Here is a 16,254-nt window from a genome sequence, read left to right as displayed (position 1 = left end):
TGAATTAAAAAAATAATGAATTAAAAATAAATAAATAAAGGCTGACTTTTTTAAAAACAAGACAATAATTTTAACTCATCTAGAAAATCTTTCTTGGTTTAAGAATTTTTAAATATTTTGGCTGGAAACAAGACAAAAATTCTAAATAAGAAAAGCATTTTTTGCAGTGTATAACCTGTTAGATCTAAAAAAAAAAACACTAGGCTGCTATAAAAGTACATTAAAAAAACATGTTACAAAATTAAAAATAATTAATTAAAAATAAAATAAATAAAAGCTGACTTTTTTTTAAACAAGACAATAATGTTTACTCATCTAGAAAATCCTTCTTGATTTAAGAATTTTTCAATATTTTGGCTGGAAACAAGACAAAAATAGTAAGAAAAGCATTTTTTGCTGTGTATAACCTGTTAGGTCTTTTAAAAAAACAACAACACTGGGCTGCTATAAAAGTACATAAAAAACCGTTTAAAAAAATGTAAAATAAAATAAATAAAGGTTGACTTTTTTTAAAACAAGACAATAATTTTTACTCATCTAGAAAATTCTTCTATTGATTTAAGAATTTTTAGATATTTTGGCAAGAAACAAGACAAAAAAAAATCTACAGTAAGTAAGAAAATTATTTTTTACAGTGTATAACCTCTTAGGTCATTAAAGAAACGGGCTGCTCTACAAGTACATTAAAAACATGTTAAATTTTTTTAAAATAAATTCATATAGGCTTTAGACTTTAAAAAAAAAAAGACTCGTCTAGAAAATCCGTCTTGATTTAAGAATTTTTATATATTTTGGTTGGAAACAAGACAAAAAAAAAATCTAAGTAAGAAAAGCATTTTTTGTAGTGTATAACCTGTTAGGTCTTTAAAGAAAACACTGGGCTGCTATAAAAGTACATTAAAAAAACTTGTTAAAAAAATAATAAAAAAAATGAATAAAGGCTGACTTAAAAAAAAAAAAAAACAATACTTTTTACTCATCTAGAAAATCCTTCTTGATTAAAGAATTTTTAAATATTTTGGCTGGAAAAAAAATACAAAAATTCTAAGTAAGAAAAGCATTTCTTGCACTGTATAACCTGTTAGGTCTTAAAAAAACACTGGGCTGCTATAAAAGTACATTACAAATAAACAAATAAATAATAATGAATTAAAAATAAAACAAATAAAGGCTGAATAGATTTAATGCATTTACCTTATCATTTTAACATCTCCATTTAAGCTGTTATACAGATTCCCAGCACTAGGTGATGCTGGAGGATCACACAACAACCTTGTTCTTCCTCTCAGAAATCTCTCTCCCTCTCCCCTTTATCTACCTGCAGCAAAACTGCAAGTTCCACCAACATATCACATGTCACACGCTGCTTAGTTATAATAAAAAGTCACACACAGCACCTGACTAAGTAATAAATAAACAAGTATATGTGTGTGTGTGTGTGTGTGTGTGTGTGTATAAATGATGGATGGGAAGGAATGGCTGTTATCACAGAGTGCATGTATCACTGCCTGCCATTTTTACACAGGCCCGGTGACAGGACAGTGACATGCGGAACATGGGCGGCAGCCTCCGAGATGAGCAGATCTTCATTTCCTGTTCCTGCTCAGAGCAGGTGAAAATATGTGACATGTTGTCTTCATTAATTCCCCCTTCATTTGAATATCTAGCCGTCTGCTCTCTGGGTGTCCTCTCAGTCTCTTTCTCCCTCACATGACCAAACGTACAGTCACACAGACACACACGTCCATTGGAAATACATTATAGCATGTGATAGGTCTTGTCTGGTTTAAAGTGTCACACGTTCACACATGCATGAAATCACATATTGTGTATATATTCCATTTTTTATCATTTTTTTTTAGGTAGCTGAAAAACGCACACACATACAGATACACACACACCCCCGAATCATTAGCCTCCCTTCAATAACATTTTTCAGCTGTGCAAACTACATAAAGACGTCAGCTCAAATCACTAACTAATTAACACTTAAAAAGACACAAATTAGATATGCGTGGCTAAAAGCAATTATAATCTGTACGAGTTTTGCAAATCATTTGGGAAATGAAAAGAATGCGTAATTGCTGGAACCAACATCTTCAACCAAAAAAAACAAAAAATGGCTCAAGTGATGCTTGTTAGGGAGCAGTCTTATCGACGGCCCCGATTGTGATTACGCCGCTTTTCCTGCAATTACATGTGCATATGTTTAATGTCACAAAATGCCTCTTTTTAATGAATGTGTTTTTAATAGAATTAGCAATCAGTCAATTACGATGTGCGTCAAGGCCCTGAGCAGAGAAGTTATCATCCAGAGACTAATGAAGGAATACGTGCCGATTCCTACTGGAAATATGTATTCGGCTCCCGGCCCGTAAAAGCAACTGAATTATATTATACGCTCACTTAAAACTTTTAAGTAGCGCTTTACATTACGGCATCCGTGTTATGCTCATTATGTATTGATAGAATTAATTACTAGAATAATAACAATTACAGTGTGTGATTACAAACAGCACTACAAAATAATTATTAACATAGATATGTTATTTAGTGTAATGCTAGGTAAGCACTGACACAGAAAATCTAATAAAATAAAAAGTAAAATTATATAACTATACAAATTTAAATTTGTATAGAAAATTTAAGCACACACACAGAGTTATATAAAAAATGAACTCATTGATATTATTTAGTGTAACACTAGATAAGCACAACTTAGAAAGTATTTATGAATGAAAAAAAAGATCTAATTATAAAAAAGTATATATTAAAATTAAAATTTATATCTAAAATTAAAACAAACATACACACGATTGCATACAAATGAACTAATTTATATTATTTAAATAAATTCATATTTTTCATATTTATTCATAAATTTAAAAAAATATTATATAACTAAATAAATACATTTATATCTAAAATCACACACACAAACACAATTATATACAAATTAACTGTAATTGATATTCAGCGTAACACTAGATAAGCACAACACAAAGTCTTTATAAATTAAAAAATAAAATTATATAACTATAAAAAAAGTAAATAAAAATAAAATTAAAATGAACTATAATTGATATTATCTAGTGTAATATTATATAAGCACAACATTATATAATTGTTATATATATATATATATATATATATATATATATATATATATATATATATATATAATAGTCTATTTATTTTATATATGTTATTAAATTAATAAATAAATACATATATTACATAATAAAAAATATATAATAAACAAATACATAAATACATTATTAAAACACACACACACACACACACACACACACACACACACACACACACACACACACACACACTTATATGTACATATACAATATATGTGTGTAAGAGCGTGTTTTATTTAATAATATATTTAATATATGTACTCATTTATACAGTCATAATTTATCATATATATATATATGTATTAACTATATTATTAAATAAACCAATACATTAATAATAAATAAATTCTATTAAATATAATAATAAATAAAAATACACACACGTGTGTAAATAAGTAATATATAATATAATATATATATATAAAATATATTTAATTGTATATTTATTAAATATGTTATTAAATTAATAAATACATATATTAATTAATAATAAATATATAATAAATATATATATACATACAACTCAATATGTATATATATATATATATATATATATATATATATTTGTGTGTATTATATGTGTGCATTTTATTTAATAATATATTTAATATATGTATTTATTTGTATATGCAGTCCAAATACATTATATATATATATATATATATATATATATATATATATATATATATATATATATATATATATATAGATGTGTGTGTGTGTGTGTACGTAATAACAGATAATATATAATATATTTATTAAATATATTATTAAATAAACAAACTAACAAAAAATTATATTAAATATATTAATAAAACACACACACACACACACACACACAGATATATACTGAATTTTAAAGTAAATAAAAAAAGAAATACTTATAAGAATTTCTCTCTAAATGGACATATCTTATATTTTAGTCTCTCTCTATCTCTCTCTCTATATATACCTATACTCAAAAATATTCATCGTAATCCTAATATTCATAATAATAATAAATTTAACGTCTCTAAAACCTCTACAATTAATTTCCTTTTTTTGTTATGTCACAGGGTCCTACACAAGCGATATATGGCCAATAGTGAGTGATTCAGAGCAAGAGCATCCCAGCTGCATTTTGACAGGATGGCAGGGAAACGGCGTTCCAGGTCGAAGATGCGGCTGAAGAACAATAGCTGTGGATGCTCTCACACTGATTCTAATTATCAGGGCAGCGCTCCGACTCCGTCGCCGTCAGCCCGCGCTTCTCCATTAATCTTGTGCTGTCGCCCACCTCACTAAACCCAGTGCTGTTACACTATCTCTGCTTTACTTCATCTGCGGAGCCTGCGTTAGGCTGTAATTAATGAATCCCCCTCCCTCGTGCTAGGTCTGCTGCTTCTAATCACAGGCTGCTTCGAGGAGAGATGCGCCATGAAAAGTGTTGATGGGGAGGGGGGTCAACGCGATAGTAAATATGTAGAACTAAACAAAGAGAAACTGCCATTAGAAAAAAAAATCCTGTTGTTTTCACATAATTTATTCCAGATATTCGATAATGACTTGTAATGAAATGAAAGCCATTATCAGTCTTGTGTATCGCTGAGTTCATTTTCTTTTGTTTTTAACAAAAATTCCAGGCCATGAACTTGCACTACTGCCTCCTTGCACAACATTTTTATCATATTATTGCTATTGCTAGTGTTGATAATATAACTAACAATTTGAACAAGAATAATAATGAAACTTTTTGTTACTTCAGTGCAGCTGCCTACTCTCTCAACATAATTATCGTGCCATTTTTGGAGCTTAAAATACCTAAAATTGTACATGTAATAATATATAGATAAATAATAGTAATAATAATAATGAAACCGTTTTGTCACTTTGCAGCTGCCTGCTTTACCAACATAATAATTTTTCATATTTACACTTACACCACATACTGAAGAGAAAATCTACAGGAAAATTACCCAAAGTATATATATATATATAATGAGAGTGAGAATTAATAATAATAATAACATTATTAATTATAAAATAATACAAACAATAATAATAAAATAATAATATTTATTATTATTAGTTAACATTTAAATAATAATCATACTTTGGGGTATTGGTAAAATAAACTGCTGTCAAGCTGAAAATATGTTTATGTTTATATATATGTTTAAATAATAATAATAATAATAATAATAATAATAATAATAGTAATAATAATAGTAATAATAATAATAATGAATACTAAGAGTGAATGAGAATGAGAAATAATAATATTATAAGTAATAAAATAATAATTCAAAAATAAAAACTATTATTATTCTTTAAAAATAAATATATATTTTTAAATAATAATAATAATATTGATATTACTACTACTACTACTACTAATAATAATAATAATGAATAATGAGGACCAATGAGAGTGAGAAATAAAAATAATAATATTCATAATAAAATAATAATAAAAAAGAAAGTACAAATGATTATTATTATTTAAACATAAATATATATTTTTAAATAATAATAATAAATAATGAGAGCGAATAAGAGTTAAAAAAATAATAATATTAATGATAATGAAATAATAATAAATGTAAAAAACTAAAATACAAATATTATTATATAAAAATAAAACTATATATTTTATAATAATAATAATAATAATAATAATAATAATGAATAATGAGAGTGAATGAGAGTGAGAAATAATAATAATAATAATAATATTAATAATAAAATTACAATAATAAATAAAATAAAAATTATTATTATTATTTAAACAAATATATATTTTTAAATAATAATTATATTAATAATAAATAATGAGAGCGAATAAGTGAGAACTAATAATAACTATATTATTAATAATAAAATAATAATAAAAAACAAAAACACAAATTATTATTTCTAAATAAACCTATGTTTTATAGTAACAGTAATAATAATAATAAATAATGAGAGCAAATATGAGCAAGAAATAATATTATTATTATTAATAATAATAATAATAAAACATTATTATTATTTAAAAATAAACATATTTTTAAATAATAATAATAATAATAATGAGAGCAAGAAATAATAATAAATATTATTATTATCATTAATAATAAAAACAAGAACAAAAATATTATTATTTAAAAAGAAATATATATTTTCTAATAATAATAATAATAATAATAATATATATATATTTTTTTATTTGTAGTAGTAGTAGTAGTAGTAGTAGTTAACGTTTAAATAATAATCATATTTGCGTATTGGTTAAAATTTGCTGTCTTGCTGAATATGGCATCAAACAACTGAGACCACATATAGAAAAGCCTTACAAGATAAATGTACAAAGCTAAAAACAAAAACTATTTCAATATTTATTTCATGTTAAATTTCATGTGTTACTTACCCTTTAGAACTGTTTTTTAATGAATTATTCGTGAAATTTACTAGCAATTTTAGAGTGAAAATAAAAAAAAAATGTAACAAAAAAAAAAGGTTTATATTGTAAAACAATTGAAAATAATGTGTGTTAATATGTAAACCACACTCTTAGGGTGTACCTGAGCATATTTGAACTTACTTCCTCTTCAATCTCTTGTGGTGATTTGATGATAAGGTTCAAGAAATGGAGTGGCTCTATCTGCAAAGAAAAAAAAATGACATATGAAAACAGACAGAGGTGCCCATGGTTAAGTAAGCATGTTTAAGATCTTTAATCCTCTCTCTCGCTCTCATTCTCTCTCTGACAATAAGAACAGAGCTCTTGTGACAGGGGCCAAATGGCCCTCTATGAGCCTGCTCTGCCTGGCTGCATGCATTCATCAGCCGCAGATCCATTACAGTAGTGTTGAAGGCTTGTGCAGCTCTGACTCCACATTACAGCTCAACATCTGGGTGGGACGGGGGTCTATCAAAAGTTTGGCTGCATCAAGTAGCACAGTGATAGATCTATTTAAGCATTAGGGGCAGCCCAACACTGGCTCAAACAATGGGGTGGGACTATCTGTCTGTCCAACCAATGAAAGACTGGGTAAGTGCTTGGGGAAAACATGTCAAGTAACACTGTTCAATAAGGTTCCATAAGTTAACACAATAAGCTCACATGGAAAAATATGAAATAAACATTTATTAATCTTGGTTAATGTTCATTCCAACATTTACGAATACATTATTAAAATTAAACATTTTATATATTCATATCTATTATTATATCAATAATCTACAACTTAATGAACCTGAGGTAACACTGACTAAGAATAAACAGTTATATTTTATATCTTATTTATTATAGTTATATACTATATATAAGTTATGTATTATATTTTATTATTAACTAATGTTAAGAAGTATTATTAATTCTGTAACAAATGTATTGTTAATGTTAGCTAATGCATGGTTAACACAACGTTACCTGATAGAACCTAAAGGTAAAGGGTTAATTCATTATTTAATAATTAATAATTATTATCAAATAATAAAACAATTGAAAACACAAATACAAATTATTATTATTTAAAATAAATAAATATTTTTAAACTATATTTTTTAAGCCAGTGATAATAATTATATTATTAATAATAAAATACGTAAAGAAAATATTATTATTTAAAAATAACTATAATAATATAATTATTATTGGTTTGAGACCACATATAGAAATATACAATTATTGTTATTATTATTAAATCATTTATAATGTATTAATATGAAATAAGTTTATATTATTGGTAACACTTTACAATAAGGGTTCCATTTGTTAATATTATAGTTATATTAGTTCATGAACAAACAACAAAAAATTTATTAATCTTAGTTTATGTTAATGTCAACATTGACTAATACATTATTAACATTAAACTTTAAAATTAAAAGTTTGATCTATTAATATTATTTAATGGGCTTGAGGTAACACAAAATAACAATGAACAGTTATATATAATATATTTTTATTATAGTTATGTAATATATATTAGTTATGTATTATGTATTATATATTTTTCTTAACTAATGTTAACAAATAATAATATATTCTGTAACAAATGTATTGTTAATGTTAGCTAATGCATAGTTAATGCAACGTTAAATAATAGAACCTAAAGGTAACAGGTTAATTCATTAATAAATAATAATAATAACAATTATTATTATTATTATTATTATATAGTAATTTATAATTTTATAAAATTAATTAATGTATATTAATGGTAACACTGTAAGTTTCCATTTGTTAACATGACTTATATTAGTTAATGAACTAACTATGAAAAATACTAAAAAGGCATTTATTAATCTTGGTTTATGTTAATTTTAACATTTATAATACATTTTTACAATTTTATCTATAAATATTATTTAGTGGACTTGATAACACAAACTTACAATGAACAGTTATAAATTGTCATTTTTAATTGTATTATAGATATCTACAATATATCAGTTATGTATTTTTATTATTACTATTAATTATTATTATTATATTTATATATTATATTTTAAATAAGAACTTACATCATCTTTGGCTGTGGAGGTAGATTTTTTGGAGATCATAAAGGGAATATCATCCATAGCTGGAAAGAGAGAAAAATATGTGTGACGAAGTGATCATTACTGAGTAAAAAAAAAAAAAATCAACAGGGTGTGATCAAAACATTAAGCCAGATCATAAAGGCTGTATTCATTTATTAAAAAAAAACCTTCCTAACTGCATACCACATCTAAATATAAGTAAATGGACACAAAACATTTAAACTGTTTTTTTTTTTTTTTTTTAATAGAGAAGAAAAAGTGTGTGAAATCATAGGAGAGACATGAAACTTGTACCATTATAAAAGAATATGTGCCAACTCCACTTCTGACCAATCAGAGATCAGTGTAATAAAATACAATATAAAAACAAATATGAAAATATTACTTCCAAACAAACACGTTCAATATCAAGCACTGTTCTCTACGTTGTGAAAATGCATTTGACTTCATCTAATGGTCGAAAATAGCAGAACACTGAAAGTTCCCGAATCCCCTCGGAAACTGGCTCAGACAAAGCGAGATGAAAGCCTTTTTTATCCTCCACTGTATTTGAGGGCCCCCCCGCTCGCTCTCCTCCCTCTTTCCCTGTTAATTACTCTTGATTATTCCTGATCCTGTCTTGTCAGGGAGACGTTCGACTCCAAAAACAAAGCCCCACTCGCACACGTCGAAAGAAAAAGGGGAAAGAGAGAGACAAAACATTCGCCGGATATCAATTTGCATGAAAATGAGCCAGAGTGTTCGGCTCTCCGAGAGAAAGCGAGAGCGAGAAAGAAAGAGAGAGGTGGATTGAAAGAGGACTTGCCAAGAGTGCGGTGGTATAATTAGCATTCTACCAAACAAACGAGCTTCAACAGAGCTATAATTAAGCAGGCCTGTAATTAAGTGTATGCCCTTTATCATAATGATCATGGTTAAAGCGCCTTTGATGGCTGCCAGTGGGTTATTAACGGCGTAACCCTGCGCCACACGGCGCCCACGCAAGAATCAGGGTGTCACGACTGTCAGGCTAAAGAGCGCCCCTTTGTTTATCAAATACATTAGAGCCCAAATTAACACAGGGTGACACGAGCGCACAATAGCTCCCATTGACTGAACTGAAGAAAAATGTCCATTCCCCCCCTAAAAAAAAAAAAAATCACAAAGTGCCCAACTTTGCTCACGGAAAACATGTTGACTATGGCATCTAACAGCAGCGCTATACATTAGCAACAGCGCATGGGAAACCAGAGGAGCTCTTCTCATAAGTTACCTGGAGGTCGATGGTGTAATGTTTGCTGCTGAAGGAGGAAAGAATATCTTAAACTGTCATATGGTTTCATTACCTTGGCAAAAGCTGAATACTTCTTTGTCCTCAACTCTTCCACAGAGTGTCCAGTATACTTAATGAATATATGAACATACAAGATGTCTTGGGGGAAAAAGGTGAAAATTTTATAAATGATGACACTGTCACCTAGTCATGAGCTCAGCACGTTTTGGCAGGGACCTCCTCGTTTATAGAAGTTGATACAGCATGATTCACTTATGAAAGTATTTGGGTCAGAGTTGTAATGCTTTTTTGTATTAATTTATTAAAAAAGATGGTTAAATGCTGTCATAAAGTAACTTTAAAGGGGACGTATCATTAAAGTCTGACTTTTTCCAAGTTTAAGTGCTATAATCGGGTCCCCGGTGGATCTACCAACTCAGAAAACGTGAAAAATGACAACCCACTAACTTTGTTTTGGTAAGCCTTTCTCTGCAAGCATGTGAAAAAAAATGAGCCACTCAGATTTCACTCCACTAGTGATGTAGGAAGGTGATCTTATTATAATATTACCACCCCTTAATCTGCACGTTTCCATCCACTGTGCCACCATTTTATTTTTGCAAGCGACAACACCGTACTAGGTCTAACGGCATGACTTTTACAGACATAACAGACTGTTTTTGTAACTCATGTGTTTTTAACATAAACTTGTGTGTATTTAACAGTTTAAGCGCAATAAGACATGAAAGAGAACTTAGATTAGTACTCACATGTCCTGTGACAGCCACTTTCTGTGTGCGTGCTTTGGATGTGTGCCCTTAGAAAACCCTGTGTCAGAAACTGATATGGCTTTAAAACATGATTTGTAGCTGTAAATTACAAACTGTAAAGACACAGCCGTATTTTAGAAAAGTCCACCCCCTTTTCTAGAATACGGCTGTGAACAGAAGCTCATTTGCATTTAAAGAGGCTTGCACAAAAACAGTGCGTTGCTGCTTCCACTCAAAATAGGCCTTTTCCAAATTATATAATAAATGATCTGTGGGGTATTTTGAGCTGAAACTTCACAGACACATTTTGGGGACACCTGAGACTATTGCATCTTGTAAAAAAACGGCGGGCATAATAGACATAATTTAGATATTAAAATTAAAAAAATACTAAAACAGCTACACTACGTATTACTATTTTCCTGGTACTTCTAGGAGACTAAAAAAAACTAAACAATGTCAAACAGGACCCACATGAGTATAGATTATTTGATTATTATTTAATTTTAATTTTGATTTATTTATTTTTGATTGTTACTTGATTATAACTTGACCTTTTCATTTTTAACAGTTTTTTTTTTGTATATAAAAAGTAAATGATTCCATTGCATAAGTATTCATACCTTTATGTGGGACAGTTAATACTTAGCTCAGGGGCATTTGTATTGCTTGTAGATGTTACTACACTTCGAGTGAATTTAACCTGTAGCAAATTCAATTGAATGGGTATGATCTGAAAAGGCACACATGTCTTAATAAAAGGTCTAACAAGTGAAAATGCATATCAGAGCCTGTAGAGCTTAGAAACAGAAACATCTGGGGAAGAGTTCAGAAAAAATTCTTGTAGGTTCACAGAAGCATGTAGTCTCTGTTACCCTTAATGGAAGAAGTTTGAAGCAACCAGGACTCTACCTTGAGCTGGCCTTCTGACCAAACTGAGCAATTGATGGAGAAGGGCTTTGGTTAGAGTGGTGACGAAGAACCTGATGGTGACTTTAGTTGAGCACTATTATCATAGATGCAGATGGGAGAAACCTACAGAAGGACAAACATCACTTCATCACTCCACCGATCTGGGCTTTATGGTGGTGTGGCAAGACTCAATCCTCTCCTCAGTGCAGATAAATAAAAACACACTTGGAATTTGCAACAAAGGGACTGAGGGACTCGTCGAGTAGAAGAAAAGCTCAATGCACCAAAATATTGAGATAGCTTTAATGAAAACCCAGTCCAGAGCATTCAGAACCTCAGATTGGGAAAAAGGTTCACCTTCCAACAGGACAATGACCCTAAGCACGCAGCAAGAGTGACTTATAGACAACTCTGTGAATGTCCTTGAGCCCACTTAACCTGACAAAGCCTGAGAGGTGAGGAGAAGAATGGCAAACAATTGTGCAAAGCTTGTTGCATCATAAGCAAAAAGACTTGAGGCTGGTGCTTCAGCTAAGTACTGAGTTACTAGGTATGAATACTTATGCAATGTACTTCATTGTATTTCAAAATTTTTTTTAAATACATTTACGAAGTTGTGACAGTTCTGTTTTTGCTTTGCCATTATGGTGTATGGAGTGTAGATTGATGTGGGGCAAAAAGTCAGTTAAAGCAGTTTAACAAAAGGTAGCAATGTAACAAAATGAAAAAAATAAAATAAAAATGAAGCAGTATGAATACATATGTATATGTATACATATATATACAGCCAACATAAATACAAAATAGTGCATTATTCAGAAATTGACATGCATTTTTTACTTCTTTTTTTTAAAAGATTTTTTAAAGTAATTTTCTTCATTTACTTCCCGGGAAAAACAAAACAAAACAAAAAAATTGTATTAACATATTACCATACCCCAAAAAACTCCAAGGTTGTACCATGGTACTTTTTTAATGCATATTTCCTACCTTACAACTTAAAGCTGACTTATCATACACGCTCTAAAAACCGAGAGACTGATATACAAGGTTAAACCACTTCACCACAGCCGTTAACGACCTACTCAAACAGCTTCTTTGGGCTTCCCTATGAATATTTTTTTAACACCATTTTGGATACTACCTTTACGGCCATTAGACAGGCCTCGGGGAATGTATCACTCGGCTCTAGAATGGACTATTGAACAACAAAGAGCTTCAAGAGGTCATTTCACCAGCAGGGCTCGGGTAATTGAAAAGAGGATGATAACGACTTGTTTCGGTCCATAAAAACAAGTGAATAAACATGTGCTAAAGCATCGCTGAACAACAGCGTGAGGTAAGAGAGCAAGGCTGATGAATCGGCACGCGTCAAATGGATGAAGGTGGGACTTGAAGGCCGGAGCGTTCCCTTTTTATTGTTCAAGCATTGCCTTTTCAATCAGACTGCGCTTTGTATTCACCTGCCATTCATACTGGGTGTCCCACACTAACACACACATACATGCACACACTTTTTGCACACACTCATAGCCTGATGGGAAGATTCGGGGGCGATTGTGGGGAGAGAAAAATAGATGTGAGTTTGGGGTCAGGTTGGGGAGGAGTGTTAAGGTAATGTTTGTCCAGACTGCTGTTGCCTGGACTAAAGTCGTAAAGGTAAAGTATGGCGCCTGGCTGATTCAGCTCAAATAGGTTAGACCACAGGCAGCCTGATATATACACTCCTCTGTAAGAGCATAACTGAGATCATGGAAGCAGCTTGAAATGGTCTGTAGGTACAAATGCACCAAACTGCCAGTGTTCAAGAAATATACACCTATATAGTTGAAGTAAATGCAAATTTTTGGGTGTGATCATATTAGGAACACTGGGTCTTTGTGCTTCAAGTTGTAAAGCATTTAACAGTGGTTGGTGCTTGAATAGGTGAGCCGTGACCCAAAAATGTTTTGCAGGTCACAGACACCAAAGAAAAAAGCTACCTGATCTCATGACGACAATGTACCTGTGTGAACTTTTCTGCAAGATGTGAAATATGTACCAATAAGTACATATTACTGCAGTTTCCAACAGAAATTAACACAATAGAGGCAGTAAAACAGCGAGTACTTGTAATCATTTTTGTACACAGTTATGATTACAGCTCCATATGTTTCACTTTCCGGACGTAACAAGTTTGCTTGGTAGCTCAGCCGGCACAGAATTGGATTTAGGATGCGGAATCCGGGTACGAATCCCGTGAAAAACATGACTCACGATAAAAGAGTAGAAAGATGAGAGATCAAAAAACAACTTAAAACGGCATGCTTGCGATTGTGTTTTTAAGTCACATTTGCTTTTGTTCAAACTATCGGTTAGGTTTAGGTGTAGTAAAGATAGTACATTATTTTAAAATGTCACGGAGCATTAGAGTTATAACGGAACTGCGGTGACACCTTAAAAACCAACGTCACATAAAACGTACCATATGTATGTTCCTTATTAGCAATCATTAGCAATCACTCAAGCGGCCTAATTTCGCTTCCACCCTGCTTAAAACTACAGTGATGTTAATAAATCTTTAAAGGGTTAGTTCACCCAAAAATGAAAATCAGCCCATTATTTACTCACCCACCAATAGTGCCTCACACAACAAGAAAAATATTGGAGGGTTTAGATATAAACCACGAGGAGACTGGTTTTCCTTTGCTATAGTAAAGAAACTTTGCTTCCTTTGCTTCTGTAAACAAATGTTGGTTTGTGTGAGACTCACCAGTGCATGTGCAACGCCAACGTCCTATGTCATCTGCCTGGAGTTGCTTCCGTGTACGAGCAGTTGGCGCAAGCTAGATTAAAGTGATTCTTACATTTTAAATTTGGATATTTCTTCTTACAAAAATGCATCGATTCGCTACAAGAGGCCTTTATTCACCCTCCGGAGCCATGTGAGGCACTTCTTATTATGGATGGATTCACTTTATTGGACTTGTTTTGCACTGATGAAGAGAAACACCTGTCTATGCCACTCTAAAGCCAGGATAATTTTTAATATAACTTTGATTGGATTTGTCTGAAAGAAGAAAGTCATATACACCTAGGATTCCTGGAGGGTGAGTAAATAATGGGCTATTTTTTTTTATTTTTTGGGTGAACTATCCCTTTAATACATCAGCTCATCCATGAACTGTTGGATTGCTTTGGCTGTGGGGATGAAGACGACAACTCTCATGATTCCACACTCATTCATCATCAAACTACACCTTTGTTTTTTTGTTTGTTTTGAATATGCACCCTTTAGTGGCAAAAATTACATAGTGTGCCTTTACATACACTTTCTTGCACAGATCAATTGTTTCACTTCATAAGACCTTCATGATACTGCTGTAGGTATTAATTTTGTGTTTCCTATATCTGCTTTTTGACTCTAAAAGTGACAACACCCATTGACCATGGGTTCAGCAAAAAAAAAAAAAAAAAAAAAAAAAAAAATCAGCTTTAGTGTTCCACCGAAGAAAGGAAGTAAGCATTGTCTCATAAATTCTCTCAATGGTGGGGAAAGAGTCTAAAGGTCCTTGCACACTGAGCCTGAAATTCTTGTCCAAAATGTTTGCATGTTAAAAAATAAATACCTCATGTTGTGTCAATCACATTTACACACTGCCTCATCATTTTCATCAATCGTAAAAAAACTCAATTCAATTTTCTGCATTTTTTGTAGCAAGCATTTTGTTTTGACAATTCTCAGGCACCGTGACATTCTGTGCCTGACAAATTTTGGCAAATATGAAAAATCGTTGTTTGTCAATCAATAAAAAAAAAAAAAAAAATCACACATTTTTCTGTAATTAATCATGATTAATTGCATTTTTATATATTCATATTGTCATAATGTCACACTGAACCTTCAAATTAAGGTATATGAAGTATATTTTAAATATGTGTTTAATGGCATCTTTTTACCAAGTAGCCTATTATTATGAAGTACTGATATCAATACTGCTGCTGGTGTCTCTATTAGATATAACCACTTTGTTACATCAAAATAAAACTTGAAATAGCATGAAAACATGATCTGTGGGAGTTCTTAGTGAGTAATCAGCTTGGTGAAATTTGAAGTAAATCTGTGACTGTGACTAGTTGAGGTTGAGCTACAGGAACTGGCTGTGACCAAAACACTTTGTAAGTACAAAAGAGCTCATTGATCTTTATAGGGTTGATGGACACAGATTTGCAGTTCAATGTTGCATGATATCCGTTTATTCAAAACAAATACTACAATAGGGATTTTCAGTCTGCCAATACTTGACACGTGGTTAGACCTGGTACATGGGCACTATCATGACATTAATTGCTGATTAGAGCTCAGCACTGGGATCGGTTAAAGTGAGTGAATGATGAGGGTGTGCTGAAGTGAGTATGAGTGTGGCTATGAGGATCATTGCCTTATTAATAGCTGTGTCAGGTGTTGTGAAAAATTTCGGCATTGTCATCCCTACAGCCCCCGAGCCCTGACGGATGGTTGCTACAGGCAGAGAAGACTTCCCTTACATGCTGCTATGAGCTCTAATCCTTCACACTTCCATTGTTGGATGCACTGACACACAGGACTTCCGCCAGCCATGCTCGCCACACCGCCACGCACACACATCAGATTTATACGTAGTCTAATGCTAAAAGACTG

The 16,254-nt window shown here is 31.0% G+C and overlaps 1 protein-coding gene across 1 annotated transcript in view; it reads right to left on the bottom strand.

Moving 5' to 3' along the window:
- Nucleotides 1-16,254, bottom strand: part of mvb12bb (multivesicular body subunit 12Bb) — a 76,512-nt gene that overhangs the window by 2,083 nt on the left and 58,175 nt on the right. The window contains exons 8-9 of the mRNA XM_073819770.1: nt 8,643-8,701; nt 6,715-6,774 (exon numbers count right to left, since the gene is read on the bottom strand). Coding sequence (XP_073675871.1) covers nt 6,715-6,774; nt 8,643-8,701 — 119 coding nt within the window. The remainder of the gene's footprint in view (nt 1-6,714; nt 6,775-8,642; nt 8,702-16,254) is intronic.

This window comes from Garra rufa, chromosome 15 (assembly GCF_049309525.1).
Source record: "Garra rufa chromosome 15, GarRuf1.0, whole genome shotgun sequence".
Taxonomy (NCBI): domain Eukaryota; kingdom Metazoa; phylum Chordata; class Actinopteri; order Cypriniformes; family Cyprinidae; genus Garra; species Garra rufa.
Note: the sequence above shows the minus strand (reverse complement) of the source record. Positions and strands in the feature narration are given on the sequence as shown.